General features: G+C 38.5%; 1 protein-coding gene across 1 annotated transcript; it reads left to right on the plus strand.

The window, feature by feature from the left end:
* Nucleotides 1–480: 480 nt before the first annotated feature.
* Nucleotides 481–27,777, plus strand: CHMP4C (charged multivesicular body protein 4C). Its single transcript, XM_003831266.6, has 5 exons — nt 481–1,098; nt 21,330–21,507; nt 23,637–23,751; nt 26,406–26,559; nt 26,744–27,777. The coding sequence occupies exons 1-5, from the start codon at nt 909–911 to the stop codon at nt 26,806–26,808; spliced, it is 702 nt and encodes a 233-aa protein (XP_003831314.1). The 5' UTR covers nt 481–908; the 3' UTR covers nt 26,809–27,777.

The raw sequence follows: 27,777 nt of genomic DNA on the forward strand, positions 1-27,777 counted from the left end.
AACACAAGGGCAGCCCCATTTAAGGTTTTTGATACATTGACGATCATTCAGAAAACTTCGGATTCCTAGTTATAGAGTAGAATCCAACCACCAACACACTCCAGAAGTCCTGACGTTAGGAAAAGAGATGGCCACCATCTTTCACCCACTTCAAGTCCTGTAAGGATGATCTAGAATCTACTCTGTGCCAACTAGCATCCAGGCACACATCAACCTGCCCGGACTACCAAATGCAGAAACAAGCCCAGTAGGAGCAGCTGCTCCGAGCTTGCCCACACACCTGCATCCTAGTGGCAGACAAATATCCTGGAAGCCTTTGTGTCCACACACTCATACCTACATGACATACACTTAGAGGAAAAGATCTGAATATTCTTATTCACAAGAACAGAGGCCTGAATACAGGAACACTATGCTCACGTACAAACAAAAGACACGCATGGAATAAAGCATTTTGCATATCCAGTCTTGCGCACTTACACTTTCAGGTCCTGCACAAGACCCCTGGACATCGGTTTGCTTTTCTCTGAGCCATTCACAAACTAGTTCCTCGTTCCTGGGACCGTCCCTAGTGTGGATAAAAGCCAACTTCCCACAGTTTTTGTCGGTCTTTTCAACTTTTCTCTGCTCTCGCTCAACTCCCAGAGGGCCGGGTGGCGCCGGCCAGCCGACGTCCCAGCGGTGGCCTCCCCGCCCAGCCGCTGTGCAGCGGGGCGGGGCCGAACTGGCAGCCAGGAAATGCCCTGGGGTGTGTGTCACCTGTCCAGGACGACTTGTTGATTCCCAGGAGCGCCGCCTTTCCGGTCTGGGTCCCCGAGAGGACTGCCTTGCTCACCTGTCCCCTCGGCGCGGCCCCGGGGAGCTCCCGAGAGGCCCCCGGGATCGCTCGCCCTCCGAACTCCACAGCAATGAGCAAGTTGGGCAAGTTCTTTAAAGGGGGCGGCTCTTCTAAGAGCCGAGCCGCTCCCAGTCCCCAGGAGGCCCTGGTCCGACTTCGGGAGACTGAGGAGATGCTGGGCAAGAAACAAGAGTACCTGGAAAATCGAATCCAGAGAGAAATCGCCCTGGCCAAGAAGCACGGCACGCAGAATAAGCGAGGTAGGCTGGGGTCTGGCCCACAGGCGGGAGCCCATCTGCCTCTAGCCTTTCCCTTGGGGACAGTCGGCCCACACCACTGAGGTCCCCAGGTGGCCACGTTTGCTCCTGCAGTCTTTTCTAGGAACTGGTACTGACTCTTAGGGCACTGACTAGGGTGAGTTGAGCTAGACACTGGCACTGATGGCAAAATATAAGGGGCCGCCAAAAATCTCAGTAATCAAGATGAACAATACTTTAATGCAATACCTAAAGGACTCAGAACGAATGCCAAAAAAGAAATGATGAAGAAAATATCAAAATTTTAAATAAAGACAGGATTGGTATTGATTTTTTTCATTTGCCTCTAGCTCTTATGTTGTTATGTACAGCACATCTTTATTTACAATTATTTTTTATAATGTGATGATTTGTTCATCGTGGATTTTTTAATATTAATTTTGAATTTTAAAAATATTGCATTAAAATATTATTTGTCTTGATTACTGAGTGTTTTTGCACCCCTGTAAATTTTGCTCCTGGTTCAGCTTTTTCTAGGCCAGCCTTGCTGACTCCAACACTAACCATGAAGTTTTCTGCTGTATGTTTGTATATTAAATTACACATTTTAACTTGCACGTAAATCTTCAGAAAAGGATATTCTAGTACGTTGTGGTTTACCTTGCTCCTCAGCTGTGGAAAGCTTTAGCTGGATGTTAGGCAGTTGAAGTCTTAAAAAAAAAAAAGGTACAGGAATTAATTATTAAATTTCCTATCACTGACTTTTGGCACACACAAGAGACGTTGAGTCAGTAATGATTCCTGGTGTTCCTGTTGCACCTTGAACACCTGTTCTTTGCCAGAGTTAACTGATTTCTTCAGTATACTGCTCCTTCTATTGGAATACCTCTAAACAGCACCTGTGGCACAGATAAAAACTCAGTGAGAAGTCGAAGTGATTTGCTCTTGTAACACCGGGTTAATGGCAGACCCAGAAAAGGAAGTGGCAATATAGGACTCTGCTTACCACCAAACCCAAACATTTGCATCCTCAAGTTGGGCTTCTTTAGTCATAATGAAGCCTTGGGAAGATTTGGCTCACTCTACAGGATGCTGCCATTGTTTAATGCAGGAAAGGAATGATGTCTCAAGGAGATGAACTTGAGAACTCTGCCTCTTTCTGTAAAAGTGTGCCAGCTACATTTATGCCCACTTACTACCAACAATAAGAAGGCTGTTTTATTGCATATAACTTTTGTGCATATTATAGCCTGTTTTAGAGGTAAGTACTGATTTCTACTTTTACTTTGTGTCTGAAAATATTCTGGGAAGTTATGCAATGGCAATTTCTAAAGAAAGACCATGTCATTATGGCTTGCTAAAAATGTTGTTGGTCATTTTGCTCCTTGGCCCTTCCTCTTCAGTTTGATACACACTCTGACGTTTGCTTAGTGTCTGTCAAGGGTTTTCTTCCCTTTGCCATCTATTTGGATCTGTGTACAGCTTTGTCTACCATGGTTGCTCAGCAAATATTGGTGGTGGTTGTTGTTGTTTTGAGACAGAGTTTCACTCTTGTTGCCCAGGCTGGAGTGCAATGGCGCGATCTTGGCTCACCGCAACCTCTGCCGCCCAGGTTCAAGCGATTCTCCTGCCTCAGCCTCCCGAGTCGCTGGGATTACAGGCATGTGCCACCACACCCAGCTAATTTTATATTTTTAATAGAGACGGGGTTTCTCCATGTTGGTAAGACTGGTCTCGAACTCCTGACCTCAGGTGATCCACCTGCCTTGGCCTCCCAAAGGGCTAGGATTACAAGTGTGAGCCACCGCACCTGGCTGATGTTGGTTTTAAAAATCTGAAAAATTGACCATTTCCTTCTAGGAAGTGGTAAAAATGTAAATTTGTTTTCAAAGACAGAGTGCAAAATAATGTGGGTTTTACTGATTTTTTTCAGAGGTACTCTTCAATTGGCAATGCACAAAAATTCGATCTCAATTTGACTTTATGAATAAAGACAAAAAATTTAAAGACAGTGCTAATTAAGACTACCAATCTAACTTCCTTAAATCAAGAAAGTTATAGATGCAAGTATGAATGGCAAATACGTTTTTTTTTTTTTTTTTTGAGACAGGATCTTACTCTATCGCCCAGGCTGGAGTACAGTGGCAGGATCTCAGGTCACTGCAGCTTCCAACTCCTGGGTTCAAGTGATTCTCCTGCCTCAGCTTCCCGAGTAGCTGGGATTACAGGCGTGCACCACCACACCCAGCTAATTTTTGTATTTTTAGTAGATACGGGGTTTCACCATGTTGGCCAAGCTGGTCTCAAACTCTGGGCCTCAAGTGAACCTCCTGCCTGAGTCTCCCAAAGTGCTGGGATTACAGGTGTGAGCCACTGTGCCTAGCCCTAATTTTTAATAGAAAAGTCATTAACTCTGTCTTCAGAAGCTTCACTGGTGTTAGTGTCTAGAAACTCCCAGAGCTTCTAGAGTGACTCTGGGAGTAAGAAGAGGCTGGTTAGAATGAGGTCATCTGTAATCTAAGCTATGGAAAGAATTCAATCTTAGGCTCCTGCGTTGGTAACACGCTCAATATCAGAACCTTCTAAATAAGCCAGATAACTTCATATACTTCATAACTTCATATACATAGTTAACTGTCTTCTATTAGCCACCAAGTGATATAAAATAGTAAAATAAAACCTGATATACTTACTACTAAATGGCCCCTGTGTGGCACAATGCCATTGCTAGAATGGCTGTAATTTATATGATAATCAGGGTGACATAATTTATGTGCAATTGAAGTTTTATTATTAGAGATGGTTGGTCAGCTAATATATTCTCTGAATGGCCAGGTAGCATTATATCAGAAAAGGCCACACTCCTAGCCACTTCAGATTCTTCAAAGATCAATTTCTCTACAACAACAGAAGCTTTGACAGCATTCTAAATGTCAAAATGAGTTTTACTGGTAAAATGAAAAACTTTTAATTAGCATAATAAATGTTAGAAATGGGGTAGGACATGGTGGCTCATTCCTGTAATCTCAGCAATCTGGGGGGCTGAAGTGGGCAGATTACTTGAGGTCAGGAGTTTGAGACCAGGCTGGCCAACATGGTGAAACCCCATCTCTACTAAAAGTACAAAATTAGCCGGATGTGGTGGAGCGTTTCTGTAATCCCAGCTACTTGGGAGGCTGAGGCAAAATAATTGCTTGAACCTGGGAGGTGGAGGTTGCAGTGAGCAGAGATCGCGCCATTGCACTCCAGCCTGGGCGACAGAGTCAGACTATGTCTCAATAAATAAATAAATAAATAAATAAATGTTAGAAACGGGATCTCACTGGTGAATTTTTTTGAGACAGGGTCTCGCTTTGTCACTTAGGCTGGATTGCAGTGGTGTGATCAGGGCTCACTGCAGCCTTGACCTCCGAGACCCAAGTGATCCTTCCACCTCAGCTTCCTGAGTAGCTAGCACCACAGGCACGCACTACCACACCCAGCTATTTAATTTTCCTTTTTTTTTTTTGTATAGGTGAGGTCTCCCTATGTTGCCCAGGCTGGTCTCAAACTCCTGGGCTTAAGCAATTCTCTTGCCTCGTCCTCCCAAAGTGCTGACAAGAGCCACTGGGCCTGGCCTCATTGGTGAAATTCTACATATTCTAAATATGTGGATTGCTAAAACAGTTTAGAGACACTTCCAATACCCTCCGCACCCACCCCATGTATGAACAGGATGAATCTACTAGGTGTGTAATTAACTTAACACTAGAATGGTGCCTGAAACTAGATCTCAAATCAGTGCAGTGTCCAGTCCTTAGTTTAGGTGGGTTTCTGATGGTGCGCACCTCTAATAGGGCACAGCACCTGCCAGGGAATGTTGCTGTCTTCCTCAGTGAGCCTTTCATGCAGGGTGAATTGGAGCACCTCAAAGTACCTAGAGTTGGGACTTCATTGAGCTCACGGGACAGGTTGGCAAATTATTTTTTGTGCTTGCTAGTGTATGTTTGTTTAATAATGTATATGCAGAATTTAGTCTGAAACTTGCTTTCATTACAACTCATTACTACTCGTAGTACAGGGGTAGCTACTTCTCCTCCCTTCAAATTTATCTGGCAGTTACCATCATCATCCAGCAAAAAGAACTTGAGTAAACATGAACAAATTGATTTTGCAACAGTTGCTATCCAAGGCTCTATTGATCAAAAGAGTAACAGTTGGAGCTTGAGTTATAATTTGGTTAAAAACTTTAGGAGGCCAGAGATTCTTGAATGCAGTTTATTTAGATTACTATGCTATAACTCTTGCTTTATAGGTGGTAATCTACTTTGTGGAAAAGCAAACTTTTTATATATTATTTAATTTTTTGTTCTACTTCTTCTGAGCACTGCGTCTTAAATAGTCACCTGGATGCATGGGGCCCACCCCCATTTATTCTGATATAATTGACTGGAGTGGGGATCAGGCATCTGTTTTTTTTAAAGTGCCCCCACCTGATTCTGACCTGTGGGCCAGGGTTAAGGATGGGAAGCCTAAATCCATAGGAATGTTAATGAGATGGAAAAACAAGATCTGTTCCTATCCCAGTGCTTCCGGCCTTGGAAGCTACAGGGTATCAATATCTCAGCACACTGCAGAACTCTCCTGCCACACTGATCTGGCAATACACACCTTACAGGTCACTATTCCAACTTTATTTATTGATTTATTTTTTGCTTAAATATAATATCCCAATCCATTTTTTTGCACATTTAATAGAAAGTATCTTGGTGTTGTAGTTAAGAGCCTGGGCTTCAAAGCAGACAGCCAAATAAAGTCCCACATTTGATTTCCATCCCTGCCTGGCCACTTAGTAGCTCAATGACCCTAGACCAATAATTTGACTTGTCTAATCCTGTTTCCTTATCTGCATAATGGCAACGATGACATAAATCCTCGGAGTTGTGGGGATGAATGACATTATTGGGTAAAGCATTCAGTGCAGTGCTTTATAAACATTAGCTCTTGGTATAAACTAATTACATTTTAAAAAGCTGTACTTGGCCCAGTTTTTGGCCAGATTTGGTCTTCTGGAATACCACCAAATAAATCTACTTCATCTGTCCTCTGAAGGCCTTTCACATATTTTATGACAGCAATCAATTCTTCAAGTCTCCTGTTCCTTGCCTACCTTTTTTACCCTCCTCAGTGACTCCTTACTGTGCTGAGGTTTTCTCACTAGGGGCAGGTCAAGGATGAGGCAGGTGAGATGCCTAGGACACAGTTGTGTGACCCTGAGAGTGAGTGCCTCCTTGCAGTTTGCCTCTTTTTCCCCCTCATCCTAGTCCTAGCTCTATTGCTTGCCATATCCCAGGCTTAGCAGTAACTCCAAATGTGTAAATATGTGAAAATGAGTGGTTCCAGTCTGGGGTGATTTGTAGGCTGATAAGGATTAAGGGTTGAGATGGAGAGAAAGCAAATTTGGCCAAAACCCCTACTCAATATCATTACACACGATTCCAGTGAAAACTGGGTTCAGAAGCTGTTCTACCTCTTCATCAGGTGTCTGTTTGGAGAAGTGAGTCTCCAGGACAGAAGTCCTCTATTGAATAAGCTCTCTCACTTTGAAGCCTGGGCTGTATTGGTAAGGACGAATTTGCTTTCAGAATCATGACGTGGACTTGATCTTCTTTGGAGAGAAGGAGTGTGCACAATCCCACTCTTAGTTCAGTGGGAAGAACCTCCTCGGTCTCTTAATTTTGCTTTTTATCATAGTTGTCATAGAGCTCAATTCTGCAGTCCTCAGACACTGCAGATCAGAAGGACATCTGTGTAAAGAGATTCAGCTAGTTGAATGTCAAACTAGTGATAGCAAAACCATGGCTCAGGTAAAACGACACAGCCATAGACTGCAAGAGCTTGATGGAAGTTCCCCTGGGAGATATAACTTACCTAGTAACCTCCATTCTTAAGACAGTCTCTCAAAATGTGATACTCAGATCACCTGCATCACAATTCCTTCTGTTTATTTCACTCATAAGTATTCACTAAAGATTCTAATTTTGTAGGTTAATTATAGGGTCCAGAAATTTGGACTTTGAACAAGTAACTCAATGAGTGCTCCCCACTTTGAGAATTTATGAAGTATTATTCAATAAGCTGTTAAACTGGAAGGGATTACTCTCTATTTATTCTATTTTCTTCCTCACCCATTCGTATTTTTTCTCCCTTCCTCTATCATCACTCAGACAATTGGATGAAATATCTATCCACCTTTCCCTCTGCTTACTCTTTTTTTCTTTTTTTTTTTTTTTTTTTTTTTTGAGATGGAGTCTTGCTCTATCACCAGGCTGGAGTACAGTGGCCTGATCTCGGCTCACTGCAACCTCTGCCTCCCGGGTTCAAGTGATTCTCCTGCCTCAGCCTCCTGAGTAGCTGGGACTACAGGTGTGCGCCACCAAGCCCAGCTATTTTTTTTTAATTTTTAGTAAAGACAGTTTTCACCCTGTGTCAGACTTATCCAGTATTCAAGTTAGAATCAGTCATTAAAATACATTTCTTTGTGTGCCTTTGATTTTCTGATTATTTTGTACCATACTCGGTATTCTAAGGCCTGGGGGATGGGGTGGGGGGGGTGGGAAAAAAAAAGTCTCATCCCTGGGGCATTAACAACCAATACCTAGGCCAGATCTTACTCTCCAGTCAACTACCCCTCTCCTGGAAAAGATAGATCAATGGAAACATGATCCTCCCCTCAACCTTCATCCCTAATTTCCCTCCCTTACCAGAAGCTCCACTTGGGCTTTCACCCCACAGTAGAGAAACCTGAGACATGGGCACCTAGCCCTGGGAACCCTCTTCACTTAAGTTGTTGTTTTAAACTTTGAGCTTCCCCACTATCTCCCTCTCTTTTCTGAGCCATTGCAAGGATCCAATATAGACTAACACTGCACTTGCACCCTTAGTTACTGGCCAGCACAGAGGGGCCTGGGCTTGTTATTTATTTTGTTCTGTTAATACTGTCTCAATTTGAATATGATTTTTCAGATACCATTTCACTTGCCTTTTTCCCATTGGATGTGGAAAGAGCTAAAACTCCCAGCCAAATTATTCCCCACACTCCCGTGAAAATCAATATGTTCAGCTGCATTTAGTATTTGACATTTATTTCTATTAAATGTCCTCTTATTTTCAGTTGTTTTAGAATTAAGATTTTAATTCCAATTTTATTGTCTTATATGCAAGCTATTTCTTTGAGTTAAATTAGCCACAAATTTGATCTGCAGCCTCTATTGTTGTTGTAGAAGTTGTTGTTAAAATATTGAATAAGACAGAACCAAGGACAGAACCTTGGCATGCCACTAGAGACTTCATTTCAGGATGGCCTTTGCATGATAGCAACCGTGTTTCATCCACTGAGGCGGCAGTCCCCAACCCTTTTGGCACCAGGGACCAGTTTCATGGAAGACAATTTTTCCATGGCTGTTTGGGGGGTAGGGGGAATGGTTTTGAAATTAAACTGTTCCACCTCAGATCATCAGGTACTGGATTATCATAAGAAGTGCACAACCTAGATCCTCGCATGCTCAGTTCACAATAGGTTTTTCGCTCCTATGAGAATGTAATGCTGCTGCTGATATGACAGGAGATGGCGCTCAGGCGGTAAGGCTTAATGGCCTGCCACTCTTCTCCTGCTTTGCAGCCCAGTTCCTAACAGGACATGAACCAGGGTTTGGGAACCCCCGGAGCTAAGGCATAATCCCAGTTTGACAGATCAACACTCAATGAATTCAGATGTTCATCTAGCTATAAATACACCTGACCCACATTTCTACTCCTTATCATCTTATTTCTCCAGCTTTTTCCTTTTATTCAGCAATGCCCTCAATATTCCTTCTGAATAATATTCCTAAAACTGAACTCTATTTACACACCTGGGGTTCACAAATGCTGGCTTCTGAACTGATAGCGTGTTACCTTCATCAGATTCTCTGGAGAGCTTTTTAAAAATGCCACACCAGGAGATTCTGTTTCAAGGGATCTGGAATAAGGTTCAGGATCTTGGTACTCAAAGATGGGGTGATTTTGAAGTGTGTAATGCTTGGAGGCTAGTGGATGATCTACAGTTTTTCCTTGAGTCAGTATCCAGCAACCAAAAGAAAAGAAGCCTATGAAATTATTTTGGTATTTTTCATAGCTATGAACTCATATTGGCTTAGAGTAATCATCATCTTCTAACTCCTCAGAAACTGGAGTATTTTTGTTCTAGAATTTTGCTTTTAGTGTGTGTGACACAGTTTGCTGATGGATTGTAGCAACTTCTAGAAGAGCAATTGCTACTGTTTCTTATGTTATATAATATTACATCTAGGTTTTTTTCATGAATTTGGAGCAGTATTGTAAATATTTAAACATTTATCATTATTCATTTAAATTCCACAAGGATGAAAGGCACCACATTTGGGGAAATATTTACATTAAGCAAATAATATAATTCCCTTCATTTATACTATTTTACAGTTTATTGAGTCAATCAAAATAAGGTAGAATAAGTTAGAAAAGGTATTACTAACACCATGATTATGCCAAAGTCATAGGATTTACACAGTTACAAGGAATTATGGCAAGAGAGTACTGTGAGCTTACCTACAGATGTGCTTAGTACTACTAGTTTATTTCTCAGTACTTAGGACCACTTATTTCAGGTGATTTTTTAAGATAAGAGAAAAGTACCAGATACTCTAACCAGTGATAAATAAGACAAGGGATCTAATACTTAGTTAAAAAAATTATAAGGTTTGGCTTTGGGGGTCAGCTTTGGAATGGGTAAGAATGATCTATTTTGACATTCGTTTTTTGTACTATGCCTAAGTACATGTGAATCTATTTGTACTTTTAAGGAATAAAATTATCACAGAACTTAAGATATACAGATGATATTGTTGATTTATTTTTAAATGTCACAGTCTCATCTGCTTTAGTAAACTTAACTAGTTTCATACTTTTCATGCATACTGGTAATTTTAGTTTCTCCTACCTTTTCTGCTTATCATTTGAGAGAAGTTTTAACAAATACACAGTTAGTTTAAAAGTTTGCAGAAGAAGAAAAAATAAAATTAAAACAAGTAAAAGTCTGAATTAAATATGAAACATACAGTATGCCACTCTTTGAATAATTGACTTTTTCTGTACTAGACATTTTGATTCTTTACTTCAAGCAATTGGTGCTGATAGGGAATTGCTTGTTGGAAAGATTTAGGACCCTGTCCAAAGCTTCTAAGATCATGGTTTAAAGCAGTAAGAGCTATTATACCTAGACCAATGGCTTTTTTAACCACTGCTAAGCCTTTTTTTCAGGTATTTCTCATTTGTAGGAATTTCCAGGTAGCTAGAAGCCCCCACTACTATCACTCTGCACAACCTCCAACATCTCTTCCCCAATCTAAGAATCTAGTGACTTAAAATACCAACACTGTAATCACTACTTGCAAAACAAAACAAGCCCCAAAAAAGCAAGCAAACGAGAATGGTAATTTTAAAATTACAGGCAAGGAAAATAGGTCATTCTCTGTTAACAGTTGGGAAGCCTTGCATTAAAAGTTAAATTCTTGATTTAAAAATTAAAATTCAATGTCAGCTATCTAGCTTAAATGAAATAAAGTTTACATGTGTATGTTTAACCTAGATGGAAATTTAGAGGAGTAAAATTATGCAACTAAACATTTAACAAGTACTTTGGACATTTTATTCTTTATTTAAATATGAAGTCTTAGTGAATCTTTTTGGCTCTATCACATGGTGTTATATGCTACGTAGTCATACTGGGTGCGTCTTATTTGCTGCAGCAGTAACGTTGTTTAACAGGCCTTGCTCACTTAGCAGTGCTATTTACATTATCATTTCTTTCCATATATTTAATATATATAAAGTGAAAGTAAATATAACCTTGGAGTTTGAACAAAGATATTATTGTAACTCAAAACTTCTACTGTGTTAACTGTAGAAAAAAATTATGATTATGGTCAACTAATTTGCAAGTATTTCAAAGACCCCATATGTAAGAGCCTATGCTTTATCATTTTGTGAGCAGTTTGAAAATGTTTATTTATGAAAACTATATTGATTTGTTGGTGTTACTTGTATTTGAAAACATTAAAGAATAGTATAGTTCATCATCAATTTCAAGGTAAATCTATTCTTAAAGAATTTCAAATACTAACAGTTAACTTGAGGAGCTATATATTTTTTAAGATTTTTTGACGTTAGGGGCTCAAAGGAATAGTCATAGAACCACGGACAGTGAGAACTGAGAGGGGCTAAAGGAATACAGTTTGCTGGTTCTTGAACTTCACGTGGTAGAGCATCTGCAAGCCACAGGCACAGTGCTATGATATATTGCTACATCAGATGACTAAGGAATACTTTTTTACAAGTAGATAATTGAATCATATTAAATATATACATAATATATTATATATAATAAATTACATCTGTAGGTACACACATCTACTTTGTAAAGTTAAGCATAATCAGCTATTTCTGAGTTTTTCTGTTAAATATATAAATATGGTTTCATACTTATACTTAAAAAATATTCTAGATGATAACAGGCCCCCAAAATTTAACAATTTGTGGGGTTTTAATAACACTAGCAGCAAATAAAAGACTCATTTATTCAATTAGTTATATATTCTGACTGGTATCAAACAATTAATTAGATTTTTACAAAGAATATAAAATAGATTTTAATTAGTGTATTGGTATGTTGGTCAAATATGTTAATTTCTCTTGCCCAGCAATTGACTTCTGAAGCAATTAATTACAAGAGATGAGAATTTTAATGAGTATTTAAAATAAGTCTTTTATGCAAGCATTTCTTCCTTTTTTGACAACTCAAGGCACTTTTAGATCATGAACTTCCCTTCTCAGATTTACCTTTTTAAATATTCTCTTGCGTGATATCCTGGTAGCAAGAATTGCCTCATCTTCAAAAACAACCTCAAGCTCTTTAGAATAAGGAGCATCATTTCTGTTGGAAAATAACCTTAATTTCCTTTGCCCATTTGCTGTCTCTCTGGAGAAGAGAGGGCACTGATCAGCCAGCCTATTTTTCTCCTCTTTTATACTTTATAGTATTAATCAATCACCTTGTTTAAACACAAAATTCAGTCCAAAGTTACTAGCTTGCTTATAGCAATATTGCACTTCCAAATGCCCTTAGAATATCTCTTATTTACTTTCTGCAATCTCATTCCTTTTTACTGCTTTCTCAGGCATCTGCTTTAGCATTATATAATCCTATATATCACTGTTGTGTGTTGGTCTTCTTCTAGATTGCTATTTACCCTCCATGTGACATTTAATATTGATAAGACCTCCAAAAATATGGAGGTTACATATCAGATTCAGTTGCTGTGGCAAGCAGGAGTGCAAATCTTTAAAACGAAGATGTGCTCTATATTTGAGGCTTATAGTTCCCAATTTCTAATATATCTCAGACAGAAACTTTTCAGTGGTATGAGATTTGTAGTAGGAGAAAGGGTTGGGGGTGGAAGGAACCCATTGTGTAATACCTTTTTCATCATATTCATGTTCTTTATGTATCAATGTGTTGAGTATACATATAGACAGTCACTGGGGACTTTATCTACATAGAAGAAATGTAGCCATATTTCTTTCCATATATGAAAAGAAATGGTAATGTAAATAGAACTGCTCACCGAGTAAGGCCTGTTGAACAAGGTTACTGCTACAGTGATGTCTGTGAAGCCTTCCCTCACCCTCCAGAGAGAGCCTGCAAATTACTCTGGGTACCCACTGCACCTTGTACATATCTCTTCTTATTCTCCTCTACATCTTCTCTACTACTTGAGGTAAAGAATGTAACTTACACACGTTAGTATCCCTAGGAACTGTGCCTATAGCATAGTAGGTGCTTAATAAATGCTTACTGAATGATGAATAGGTGATGGCCCATTTCATATTTTGTCTCTCTCTGAGACTGGAGCCTTATTTCTTTGTCCCTCCAGTGCCTAACACAGTGCCAGGCATGTCATAGATCTTTAATACATACTTGTTAAGTGACTGAAATGAATGAATAAAGGTATTTTTTAAAAGTAAAGACGTTCAGTGAATTTCATAATGGGATGCCTCTGGCCAAATGCGTGTTAAAATTTTCTATTTCCCCAGTTGTTTTCAATCTAACCTGTGACATTGAGCAGATATATTTTGTTTTTTTTCCATTTGGGAAATGTCTATGATGATGCTTATTCAGATTGTGCTTTTTGAAAACCAAAACAATGTGCCATAAATTGAAGGTATTGTTTAATTAATGAGGTGATTTGTATATGAGTAAGAATAGGGCTTACACTAAAGTTCCTCAAATAAAACATGATCACGAGCCTTCCCAGTTAAAAGCAAAAAATGACATAAGCAATTATGTGTGACATGTCTCTTAAGCATTCTCATATCTGGGCTTACTCTTTAAAGCCTCATCTTTTAGCCCTTCTCTAGAGATCATTCCTGGGACAGAAAAAAGCTATTATAATGCAGTTTCACCTTTCAAAAACAGGTTTGTCTGTGTTCACTGGATATGATGGTTCCTAAAAGGTTCTTCCTGTGTGCTGACTAATGGATTAACAATGTGCACATTTATCCACCCCAAAGGAATGAAGAACAGGTTGACTTTTAAAACCAAAATGTCCTATACATTACATGAGCAATGAAATTGAAACTCTTTTCTGCTAGTTTAAATTATTTGGCATAAATGACTGAAAGCCTTCCTCCCTTGGCAGCATAGTGGAGTTGCATAGGAATAGTTAAATTTTGGTTCAAATGGATAATTTTTGCATTTTAGTTCCAATCCCCAATGGGCTGCAGTAAGGACTCTTCACGTATCCTGTTAGCAATAGTACATAAAGGACATTGTTCTGCAACTCCAGTGCTGAAGGAACATCACTGTTATGCAAGGAGACAAAACCCCTGGCTGTTTCTCTACCACAAAGGAATACAGTAGATTCCTTTGTCTTAGAAAGAATGTTGTCCAGGTCTCATCAGCTGCTTAAAAGCACATACAGGAGTTTGGAAGATTGAACTGCACCTTCTACACAGGTTAAATTTCACGGCTCTGAAAATGTCCTTTTTGGCCAAATCAGGAACAATGCTTGATTTGCAGCATCTGTTGCATGCCTTTAAAAAAATACAGCTGCTTCTTTCCCAAGTTGTTTATTAGGGAACAAGGTTAAGGCCTGTCCAGCTCATGATGTATCAGTGGCATCATCGTTTCATATAAGGAACAGCTCACTGAGAGACTCACATACACTTCTTGGTTATTTGAAACAAAAGCCTCCTGTCTTAATGTTTGGGAGAAGCTTAACGTGCCAGGCAGAAATCATAGTAAATGTCAGGTATCCTAGGACCTGATCCAGCCATGCAGAAGTTACTGGTTACATTCACACAGGTTTTTAGAAAAATGTAAAATAGCATGTAAAAATTGGGGAATTTTGCATGGGAATCCAGATGTCTTGCTTCTTTTGAACACGTGGTAGGCTGGGACTACAGGTCTGCAAGGCAGCCTGGCACTGAATCCCAACAGTGCTGCTTCCATTAGATTAGGTTTATGCTCCCAGATCACTGGGGTCTCCAGTTCTTCCTCTTGACTCCCTTATACTGAGGCCAGTGTCTGTTGCTCTGTATTGCCACCATTGCACTAGTTTTTATTTTTATAGAAGAGAAACAGTTCTCTCTTTTTCTTTCTTTCTCTCAGGAGAAAAAACAAAGAAGGACTTTTCCCTGACCTTCTAGCTGCTTCACTTAATTTCATTATCTGCCTGGCTCCCTCTGAGTTTGGGACTCTGGTTGGGCCAACATGTAGTGTGTGGTATGGGAATTACAGTGTAAGTTGAGATCCCAAATGTTGGTGAATTTTAAAAAATTTCCCAAATATTTTGAAAAGCAGAAACCATATGCTAACATAGGTGTTTAAAATTATGTCCAAACCAGAACTTATTATTACTAATGACTAACAATTGTAAGGTTCAGTGTCATACCATGAGAGTCCCACCATGTGGTTCTGACAACCTACAAAGGAAATGATGATGATAAAGTTCCCTAATATTTAGTAATCACTCACTATGTGCCACTGAACGAAACATTTTATGAATGCTATTTCATTTACTTCTCAACAACTAAATGAGTTATATCTCCATTTTTCAGTAAGCAACTTATGTAAAGCCACATAGCCTTACATGTGAATGAGGGAGCCCAGATTTGAAGGTAAACAACCCTAGAGCATGATGTTCTATTGTTGTCTTCTAGGTACTGTTCTTCTTGTCATGCAGGTGAGGGAACATCACTTAAAATGAGTACAGGTCATGCATCACGATTATTACACACAGGTATTAAGTGGTTTAGGTAGAATTAAAACATAGGTCTAGAGCTTCAGAGCTCCACCCTTTATACCAAATTGCTTTTCTAGATTTTCAGAAAGTTATCTAAAATTAATTTTTACTAAGAAATATGACATATTTTTAAATGGAGAACTTAAAAAAGTTGCTCAAAAAAAAGAAGAGTGATGCCTTAGGGTCAATGGGTACCCGTTCGGTTCCAAATATGTATAGGCACTGAACCAGCCTGATGAGATAGGGAGGACATGCACTCTGAAGATTCCACTTCTGGGTATGTTGGGTGGGGATGTATATTTAGAGTTTAGCTTCATAGGATACTCTGCTGAATAGTACTGTTTGTTGTACCTATTGAAATGTAGAAATGTTTTGTAATATTATGTTTCTGTTATGATGAGGTATTTTCGGGGGACCTGCCCCAAAAATCACGTAGGTTCTTTTCTATTTTCCTAAGTGTCAGCTGGCTTGAGAAATAAAGGGACAGAGTACAAAAGAGAGAAATTTTAAAACTGGACGTCCAGGGGAGACATCACACGTTGGTAGGATAGGTGTGGGTGACAGACATCAAGTACTTAACAGGGTAATAGAATATCACAAGGCCAGTGGAGGCAGGTTGAGATCACAGGACCACAGGACCAAGGCAAAATTAAAATTGCTAATGAAATTTCGGGCACCATTGTCATTGATAACATCTTATCAGGAGACAGGGTTTTGAGATCAACCGGTCTGACCAAAATTTATTAGGCAGGAATTTCCTCTTCCTAATAAGCCTGGGAGTGGTATGGGAGACTGGAGTCTATCTCACCTCTGCAATCTTGACCATAAGAGACAGGTACACCCCGGGGCGGCCAGTCCCGAGACCTACCCATAGGTGCGCATTCTCTTTCTCAGGGATATTCCATGCTGAGAAAAAGAATTCAGCGATATTTCTCCCATTTGCTTTTGAAAGAAGAGAAATATGGCTCTGTTCTGCCCGGCTCACCGGCAGTCAGAGTTTAAGGTTATCTCTCTTATTCCCTGAACAATTGCTGTTATCCTGTTCTTTTTCCAAGGGGCTCAGATTTCATATTGCACAAACACACATGCTGTACAATTTGTGCAGTTAACGCAAATATCACATAGTCCTGAGGCGACATACATCCTCCTCGGCTGACAGGATTAAGAGATTAAAATAAAGACAGGCATAGGAAATCACAAGGGTATTGATTGGGGAAGTGATAAGTGTCCATGAAATCTTTGCAATTTACGTTTAGAGATTGCAGTAAAGACAGGCATAAGAAATTACAAAAGTATTAATTTGGGGAACTAATAAATGTCCATAAAATCTTCACAATCCATGTTCTTCTGTCATGGCTTCAGCTGGTCCCTCCATTTGGGGTCCCTGACTTCCTGCAACAAGGTATGGTAAAAACAAATGGGTAATTTGTTATGCGGTAGTCTCAGAAATAAGATATGCAAGCTTAGGGCAGGGTGTGGTGGCTCACACCTGTAATCCCAGCACTTTGGGAGGCCGAGGCAGGCGGATCATGAGGTCAGGAGATTGGACCATCCTGGCCAACATGGTGAAACCCTATCTCTAATAAAAATACAAAAAATTAGCTTGTCATAGTGGCGCATGCCTGTAGTCCCAGCTACTTGGGAGGCTGAGGCAGGAGAATTGCTTGAACCAGGGAGTTGGAGGTTGCAGTGAGCCAAGATCGCGCCACTGCACTCCAGCCTGGTGACAGAGCGAGACTCTGTGTAAAAAAAAAAAAAAAATGCAAGCTTAGTAATTATGAATGTTGTATAAATTGCTACTATTTATTTAGTTGCTACATCCCTACCATTCACAGGGACTATATAAGGTGTTTTCCATAAATTATCACTAATTCTTATAATCACGCAGCCTGATATAATCACTATTTCCAGAACAGCAAACTAAAGCTCAAAGAAGGGATGTGACTTGCCCAAGAACACACATCTGTGAAGTCATGGAAGAGGGATTTGCACTCTGGTGTTGAAAGGCCACACTCTTTCCATTATATCATGCTGTCCTTGTTCTATGTGCAAAATTATCAAATTTATTCACTTAATATCTATTCATTTTATTTCTGTAAAATGACCAATATCTACTCTTGGGATTCTTGTGAGAATTAAATGTCATAAATCACATAATGCACATAAAGCACTTATCACCAATTTAACATATGGCAAATGCTCCATAAATGTTAGTTTTTGTTATGTATTTTGTTGGCCAGGTGCCAGGAACTGGACAACGTGCTGGGGAAACAGGTAAATAAGATGCTGTCTCTTTTCTCCAAGGGCTTATAATTAGGCATAGGAGAGGTGAGGTAGGATACATTTTAGACATAATTCTACTATAGTGTGATAAATGCACCAGCAGATACGGAAAAGCAATTTGGTATAAAGGGTGGAGCTCTGAAGCTCTAGACCTACGTTTTAATTCTACCTAAACCACTTAATACCTGTGTGTAATAATCATGATGCATGACCTGTACTCATTTTAAGTGATGTTCCCTCACCTGCATGACAAGAACAACAGTACCTAGAAGACAACAATAGAACATCATGCTCTAGGGTTGTTTACCTTCAAATCTGGGCTCCCTCATTCACATGTAAGGCTATGTGGCTTTACATAAGTTGAGTTGGTCTCAGATGGAGATGAGGAACTTGTTGGATATTGGAGTAAAGGTCACTATTGCTATGCAAAGAGACTGGAGGCATTTTGCCCCTGCCCTAGAGATGTGTGGAATTTTGAACTTGAGAGAGATGATTTAGAGTATCTGGTGAAGGGAATTTCTAAGTGGCAAAGTGTTCAAGAGGAAGCAGAGCATAAAAGTTTGGGAAATTTGCAGCCTGATGATGCAATAGAAAAGAAAACCTCATTTTCTGGGGAGAAATTCAAGCTTGCTGCAGAGATTTGCAGGGAGATTAAAGAGGCTATTACATCTATAAAACAAGAATAGGCTGCCATTAAAAAATGAGCAACTAAAGAACAAGTTTTTAGAAGTTAGAAACATAATCTTTTAAAAAAGGGTAAAAAAGTAGAATGAATATAGCTGAAGACTAAATTAGTGATCTGCAAATAAAGTCAAGGAATTCTCCCAGAACATAGATCAAAAAGACAAGGAGGGCTGGGTGTGGTGGCTCACACCGGCAATCTCAGTACTTTGGGAGGCCAAGGGGAGTAGGATTGCTTGAGGCCAGGAATTTGAGACCAGCTTGGGTAGTATAGCAAGACTCTGTCTCTACAAAAAAATTAAAAAAAAAAAACAAAACTCGGTACAGTGACATGTGCCTGTAGTTGCAGTTACTCTGAAAGCTAAGGCAGGAGGATTGCTTGAGCCAGGAGTTCAAGGCTGCAGTGAGCTGTGATTGTACCACTGCATCCAGCCCGAGTGACAGAGTGATACCCTGTGTCAAAACAAAAAAATATATAGGATAAAGCCAAAGAATACAATGTTCATCTTATATTATAGGCATTTCAAAAGAGAGAAAACAGAATGTTTTCAGGGTGTATGTGTAATTGTATATATAATTAAATAAAAATAAATACAAATTTCAGAAGATAGTAGACAGAAATACAGAGGAGAAAAGAGTGATAAAAGAAATAATAGGATACAATTTTTTCAAGCTGAGGGAAGATTTGAGCCTTCAGACTGAAAATACTCACCGAATGTTCAGTTGGAAAAAGCAAAAAACAAAAGATACATACCTAGATGCATACCAGTTAAATTTCCTAACTCCAAAGTGTAAAAGAAAGTCTTTAACATTTTTGGAGAGGAAACAAGAAAAGAGATTATTTGCAAAGGGATGAGGATAATTTTATTATCAAACTTTTTAAAAAGTTAGCTATTAAAAGATAATCTTTTGAAATATTTTGAACCTAGCATTCTGTAAAAATCCAAACTGCCACTCAAGTTTGAGGCAAAATAAAGACATATTCAGACTTATAGGCATTCAAATAATTTATATCAATGCACCTTTTCTGGAAAATATAATACTGTAAAGTTTTACTCCAGTAAAATAAAGAAGCAATCCAAGAAAGAGGACAATATAGAATATAAGAAGCAATAGTAAGAAATTTATAAATGATTGCTAGAATTGTGTCTATGAAGCTTATGATTGTTAAAATTGTGTCTATGAAGCTTAGGGCAATTGTTAGGAAAGATTTCCTTAAAATTGGAAAGTATAATAAAAAAACTCTATGAATCATCAGGAACTAATAAAATTGCAGATGATTTCAATCAAACCTTTCAGGGTTTGGAGTGGGAAGGGAATCTTATTTGGGAACAATAAATTACAGATACTGATTAATTTTCAACATAGAAGAAAACTTGTTTAATTATATGTGTCTTAAGGGTATCCATTAAGAGAATAAATTCAGTATATACAATTGCCCAACAATTAAAGGGAAAAAATGAACAAAGACAATTTAATCGCTCTACATAAAGACAAGAAAGCAGAAAGAGAACAAAAAGCATAACAAACAGAAAACACAAAAAAGATGACAATAAAGAAATAGTATTGATAGCATAGCAGTTACTACAATAAATGAGACTGAGTGAAAATCTTACATTAAGTAACAGAGACTATCTAAATGGGTCAAAAACAATCATAAAAACTAAACACTCATGTAGCGAAATATAGGTGTCTTTAATATGTATATAAAAATAGAATAAAACAATTTTGAAATAGTGGTCTATGTAAAAATTTTTAGAGACAAATTGTAATAAAAACTGGCATATTAACTTAATATAAAACAAAATGGAATTCAAGGCAAAAAAGAATGAATGGGATAGAGAGTAATACTTGATTACAATAAAATCCACCAAGAAAGTATAATGGCTGAGTCTTTGTGCACCATAGAAAAAGCACTGGAATGAATCAATCAAATTTGTTGCAATTACAAGAAGAAATGGACGAAAACAGAAGAGAGACTTCTCTCTAAAATCTCTGTTGTAATAACTTACCTGCTTTACTTTGAAACCTTAAAACCATTTGAGTGCTTTTGCCAATTCCATTTAATTATCACTTATTTTCGTATTAACATTCTGCTGCTGCTCTTTTCCTGCTCTCTCCCTAAATGCATTATCAAAACAGATATTTTAGGGCTTTTTTTGGTTGCCTTCCAAGGTGCCACAGTCAAGAGGGCTCTACTTGTTTGGTGGTTTTAGAGTGAGGCAAGTTAGGTTATCTTGTTAAAATGTTAATGGGAAGATTATTTGGTTATCATTTCTCTGAAGGCCCTGCTCTTTTCTCTCACCATTGTGCCATCTAATCCTTGAATACAACTCTAGCAGTGCTGAATTCATGGATGCTCACAGTTAGATGTAACCTCAATAGCCATCTCAAAATCATTTCAGACCAAGACATACAGCTCAGTATTCTGAGTTCTTATTGCAGCTACCACTAACTGTCTGCCTTTAAGCAAGTCACTTCACTTCTCTGGTCTCAATGAACTTGCCTTTAAGAAAATGGGGCTAGAATCAAAGGCCATTAAGGTCTTTACGTTCTCTAAAGGTTTACTTTTCTATTGTATGATTTTTACTCATATTTTTATCTATCCTTTTCTAAAATCTGACATTGACAAAACATCTCTTTGGCATATGTTTTGGAATAGGAAAACTGACTTTCCATCCGCTTATACTTGCCAGATCTTTGGAAGAAAAGAATAATAAAATGCTGGAGACAGTACTAGTTGGTATAGGTAATTGAGAGGACAATATGAGTTGTTTATTTCTCAGGTTTATTTTGGTATACTCGTTGTCCTTAGTTATCAGAAGGTCTAAGTCCATAGTGGTGCTGAGCAAACATCTCTTGATTTAGTGTCTCTTTCTCTTTCCTAATAAATGTGGCTTCTCTCTTATTTAGCTGCATTACAGGCACTAAAGAGAAAGAAGAGGTTCGAGAAACAGCTCACTCAGATTGATGGCACACTTTCTACCATTGAGTTCCAGAGAGAAGCCCTGGAGAACTCACACACCAACACTGAGGTGTTGAGGAACATGGGCTTTGCAGCAAAAGCGATGAAATCTGTTCATGAAAACATGTGAGTGACTCTGGTCTCCCTCTGAATCATAAATTCCCTCAGTGTTGGGAAGAACCTTTGGAACCATATGATGGTTTTGGCAGGAATGGGTTTACTCATTTGAGGCTCTTTGACATGTTGAATAAAATACTGTCTCAGAGAAAGATTAAAGGTTATAGCAACAACAACAAAAAAGACCATGAAAAAAGAAAGGGCATTCATTTTTGCCTGTAATGTTTCCCCATTACTTTATGATTGCTGGAAACTGTACCTGTAAATATTTTAATTCTACAGTTTAAAAAAGGCTTCGATTTCAACCTGTGTGAGGGTGTTGGATTTATAGGATAGTGGCTGTCAAACTTTGGAGGGAATCAGAATCACCTGGAGAATAAATAAAGAGAACACAGATGCCCAGGCTACTTGAACTTGCAAAGTGTTTGGGTCCATGTGATTCCGATGCTAACCAATGTCTGAGAACCACTGACACAGAAGAATAGTCGTGAGCATGGATTTGGGGGTCAAATTTTCTGGGCTATAATCCCAGGTCAACTGCTGACTAGCCCTTAGGCAATTTATTATACTTTATTCAGTTTCCTTATATGTAAATTAGAGATTATAATAGTACTTACTTACCTCGTGGTTATTGTGAGATTCGATGAGATACTAGATATAATGCACTTAGTATAGTTCCTGGCACAAAGTAAGCACTCAATAATTAATATTCACAATTTGCTTTACATTTACACTGGGAAATATGTCTGGGACCGGATCCTTTCCTGATCCTGGACGTGATAGTGGAACCTGGGGCAAGGATGCACAAGAGCAATGAGTGCCTAAGAGATGCAGACAAATTTCTGTAGAGTGGGAAAAGGTGAAAAAGGTGGTGGCTGGGGGCAGTGAAGACAACCTTGCTAACATTTTCTTTTCTGAATAATTCATTAACAATCAGCCTCCATTTTGACAGCTTCAGGGAGACATTAGATTCATTATCAGAGTCAAAATTCTCTATTGCTTTTGGATGCTAAAATGTGTCACAAAATCAGCCTTTCCCTCCAGGCAGCTTGGCAGCATCATACCATTGTATTACATTTGAGAAAAATTTGTTCCCAGGCCCAAAGTTGAGCCATACATTTTTTCATATTCCTTTTAAAAATATATTTGTTTTATATTCAGTATAAATAGAATAATAAGGTTTAAAGATAAGGGATGGTCAGAGGGAGGTAAAAGTATTCTTTTTGATTATTGCATGAAAATATGTCAAAATAGCTCTTATAGAGTCAGAGAAACTCACAAAAAAATTACTTCCACTGGGAATCAAACTTTTGGTATTTAGGCTACTTAATAATGAGGGACATTGTCATTTCTCTTATATCCAATCAGTTTGGCCTAGTTTCAGAGTTGGAGGAATTATTCAGAGACAAGCTACTATAGAAACATGCCAGAACCTGGCATGTAGACACCGACATGCTTAGACGGGTGTTTAGGAGCCAGTGAAGCTCAGGTGTTGGAAAATGTCTTCAAAGCGGCTGTCCATCCTGAGCAAGTGGCTACCTAGATTTATTTGCTGCAGTTGCTAATTCTTCTGAGGGCTGTATAGGTTTAATCCTGCTCTCTTTAGTAACCTCTCAGGGCATCACCGCTATGCGAAAACCCTTGGGGAGCCAGGATCTCAGAGCTGCTAAGTGTTATAGAAAATAGATCTCTAGACCCAGCGTTTAGCTTCAACAAAGGGCTGCTGTCAGATAGGGGCTCCTAAGAGCTGCCAAAGCTCATCTAGTTACAGTGGTCCTGGTGGTCTGTGGCAGTGTTTCCTGCAGAGTTGATACACAGCAGCATGTATTTAAATTTGTCATATGCCCTATCAAACAAAATTTCAAAATGGGTTTATAAATACTGATAGTTATAAAATACTTTTATTTTTAGTGAGTTCCAAATGTAATAGGTATTTACTTCATGTTTATAATATATGGATTATTAAGTTTTTAAAATATAAGTTATCTTTAAAGTTTATAAATATCATCAGGAATATTTATCCTACTCAAATAACTAAGAATTTATATTAAATGAACTGACTTTTTATATAGGATTATATCTAAATTCATAATTATAAGTTAAAATTCTAAAACGTTCAACAAAATATGATTTCCCAGGGATCTGAACAAAATAGATGATTTGATGCAAGAGATCACAGAGCAACAGGATATCGCCCAAGAAATCTCAGAAGCATTTTCTCAACGGGTTGGCTTTGGTGATGACTTTGATGAGGTACGTAACCCAATATGAAGAATGCAGGATTGTGGCTGCTATAAAGAGTAGCTTCCCGTCATATATAGTAGGCAGGTTCCCTTACTACTGAAAGAACAAGTGATATTTGTAAGAAAGGTACTTCTCTTAAGAGAAAAATAAAGTGTTAGTACCTCTGATTTAAAGGAAAGATGAATACAGTTTGGCAAACAGCGGCCTGATTAAGTTTTCAGCTATTAAGGAAAGAACAGCATGTGATTGTGTAAAGTTAGTGACTTTTAATGGTTGAAGCCTAAACAGCCCCATTACGAGGAACTGAGTGCTTGCACATCTGGGCAAAACAAAGTAGACTTCGTCATTCTGCATGAAACAGACGTATCATGCTCTGTAGCTGTTAAATTAGAGGTTAGGCTGCCTCTGTTTATTACTCAGGCTATGAAACCAAATAAATGTGGAGTGGCATTATTAACACACACATTCCATTTAGATTAATCAGTCCAATAATACAGACAGACTATAATTATAATGGTGATGTCTGCACTGTGAATTTCAATTGTTCTGCTCAAAGCACACATAAGTAGGACTAGTACACATTTAGAAACATTTCCAAAGCTTGGATTAGCATGGCAAAGAATCCAACTTCCTGCATCTATGTGATATTAAAAATAACACATTTAGCAAGTAAGACCTGGTTCCATGGAATCCCCAAAAATGAGAACGGGGTATCAATACCTTTTTAAAATGGTGTAGACAAGGGGTCAGCAAAAATATGGCTTGCAGGCCAAATTCTTCCCGTGACCTGTTTGTATATCCCAAAAGCTCAGGATGGGTTTCACAATTTTAATGTTGTAGAAAACAATGACAACAAAGGAGCCTGGGGCAGAAGAAAACACGCAGCCTGCAAATCCTGCAATATTACTATTTGGGCCTTCACAGAGAAAGTTTTTCAACTCCTGATGTAGACTAGTAACCATCTAATGAGTACATTATGATATGGTGGAAAGGAATCTGGGCTTATGTGGACATCTGGGCTTTATCATTTGTTAAAAACTTTGTGTAAATCTCTTTTACTTTTCTGACTGTTAGTTTTCTTATCTGTGATAATGAAGATTATTGGATCCCTGGATTATCTCCAAAACATCTTAAGTTCTAAAATTCTTTTCTCAGTGGTCATATTAGTGTTTGGTGCCTAAAGGATGAAAATGATGGAGGAGATGATTAATCTGTTGTTACCATATTGCTAAAGAAAACATTAATATGTTTCTGCTGCTGTCGATAACGATGACACACTATTGGCAATTCTGGGCATACATTCGGCATAGGATAGCTTGTTCTGCCATTACTATATTTATGGTATTTGTCTCTAATTGTTTTGTGAGCAGAAATAGGACACCAGGGTATTCATTCTGTTCCATTTTAGTCATACAGCCTGTGGAGATCCATCAAGTACACAACTATATTGACTGTGCTATTTCATACGGCCCAATGCTATACACCTTCATATTTTCTTTTTATGGGGCGAATTTAATAGAGGTCAGACAATCTTTAGCTTGCTGCAATTCTGATACCCACTGACTTAATCAAATGTTGTGGTTGGCTTAAATATCTTCTCTCTTTCCCCACGGTGTTATTACTCTCACTTTAATATTGGATAATTATTTGTTTATGTGCCTTCCCCCCACATTTGAGTGTAAGCTCCTTGAATATAGGGAGTGTTGATTCAACTTTGCATCCCAGCACTGAGTTCAAAATCTGTCCAGGAGTGAGTGCTCAATAAATTTGTTGAATAATGAATGAATGAATTCTCTCATTCGTTATTCATCCATGAAAGAAAAATCTACTTGGTTGAATATAAGGTGTCCCAAGTCATTTCTAATAGTGACAACCTCATAATTCCATCAATGACAAGTTCAGTTGTGAGTGACTCCCAAATTCTCTCTGAGAGGGGTTGGACTCTACTTGAGGACTTATGGAGCCAGTGAGATCTGAACTATCTGAGTCATCTCAGAATTGGCATAAGGTGACTTACATCTTTAAGGTCTCAAACTAGCCTTGTCTCTCAAAAGTTTTTGGGACAGAGAATAGTATAAGATTAAACCAGGCTCTCTCGGACTATTGCTAAAAGAAGGAAATACAGTATACCTATCTTGAATTGAACTTTTCTTAACCCAAATGCACAGCATAATTTATATTGGCTTTGGTGATTTGATAAAAGAACCATAGTATCTTTAATTCTTTTTACTTTCTGTACGTTATGGTTTTGCTATACCTGTTGTTTTATTTTCAATAGCATTAGCCCAAAGAAAAACATTTATTTCCACCAATTAACATTTTGTGGATTCTAAACAGTAGAAAAGAACACATTGGAAAGATGACAGGCAAGGTGTAAGTTTCCCAGAAACTGTGGGGAGGTTATATACTCAGCTAGCACAAATTACTTGAATGGCTGTTTACTGAAGTATTAGAAGATTAACTACAACAAATTTGCACAACCCAGAATATTCATTTTTTAATCATTGCTCAGTGTTGCAAAAAAGACTTAGTTTTAAAATAAATATTCCATTTCACTGGGTTCTCACATATCAATTGGGTAGCAGATGTTCTTGTTATTGTGTTTGAGGAAACCCATGTCTTGAAACGTTAACTCCATAATTCTTCCTTTCTCCTGTGTTCAGGATGAGTTGATGGCAGAACTTGAAGAATTGGAACAGGAGGAATTAAATAAGAAGATGACAAATATCCGCCTTCCAAATGTGCCTTCCTCTTCTCTCCCAGCACAGCCAAATAGAAAACCAGGCATGTCGTCCACTGCACGTCGATCCCGAGCAGGTCTGTTACCCAGCTCAACTACATGTGGTCAGATAGTTGCCTAAAATGATAGCCAGGCCCATTCTTTTTAGCACATGTTTTTGATTTCATACTGAACACATTTTTATATGTAATTCATACCTGTTTTCTATGCTGAAAGTGTGAATGTCACCAATTACTAATTTTTATCTATTTTATGTTCCAGCATCTTCCCGGAGGGCAGAAGAAGAGGATGATGATATCAAACAATTGGCAGCTTGGGCTACTTAAACTAAAATACATTTTTGATACCTAAATTAATGAGCTGTAGATAAAATATAAAAAATGTTTTTACCAAGTTCAGAAGTTAACAAAGACTCTGCTTTATAACTATATTGAATGAATAATTGTGTTTTAAGCCTCCTAAGTAAAAGTAAAAAAGGAGTCATGTGTATACATAGAATCAGTGATGGAGGCCAGGCACGGTATCTCATGCCTATAATCCCAGCACTTTGGGAGGCTGAGGCAGTTGAGACCAGGAGTTTGAGTCCAGCCTGACCAACATGAAGAAACCCTGTCTGTACTAAAAATACAAAAATTAGCCGGACATGGTGGCAGGCACCTGTAATCCCAGCTACTTGGGAGGCTGAGGCAGGAGAATCTCTTGAGCCCAGGAGATGGAGGTTGCAGTGAGCCAAGATCATGCCACTGCACTCCAGACTGGGCAACAGAGGGAGACTCCGTCTCAAAAACTAAAAAAAAAAAACATTTAGTATAGCGGGGGGTGCGGGGAAGAAATAATGTTATTTCCTATGCGAATGATGTGTATCCCTGTACCCATGGTAAATGTAAATATACTGTGTCTCTTTTGGGAGCGCCTTTTAGTAGAGGAGTCTTATATGAGTCTCTACATAAGTAGTTTCACTTGAGTTTTGCAGTTTGAACTCTTAAAGGAGCTTTAATTGACATTTATTATACCAATTAAGCTTGGAATGGGGCAATGGATGCATTTCCCAAAACGTGTGAAAGCACTAACAGCTTACATTGCTGAATGAGAATCTCCTGGGTGTAATTTAGCCACTTAGGGAACTGCGTGAACACTCCCAGGCCATTATGATGCTGTTACAGCTTCAGTGTATAAATGCATGAGTATTCTTTCTGTTCTGTTTTGTGCTGTCTTGTACATTTATTTACCCTTTACAGAATATTTCTTGTAAATACATAAAAATATTGGCAATTAAAAGTACATCTTGAATAAAA

This window comes from Pan paniscus, chromosome 7, assembly GCF_029289425.2.
Source record: "Pan paniscus chromosome 7, NHGRI_mPanPan1-v2.0_pri, whole genome shotgun sequence".
In the NCBI taxonomy this organism is placed as follows: Eukaryota; Metazoa; Chordata; class Mammalia; order Primates; family Hominidae; genus Pan; species Pan paniscus.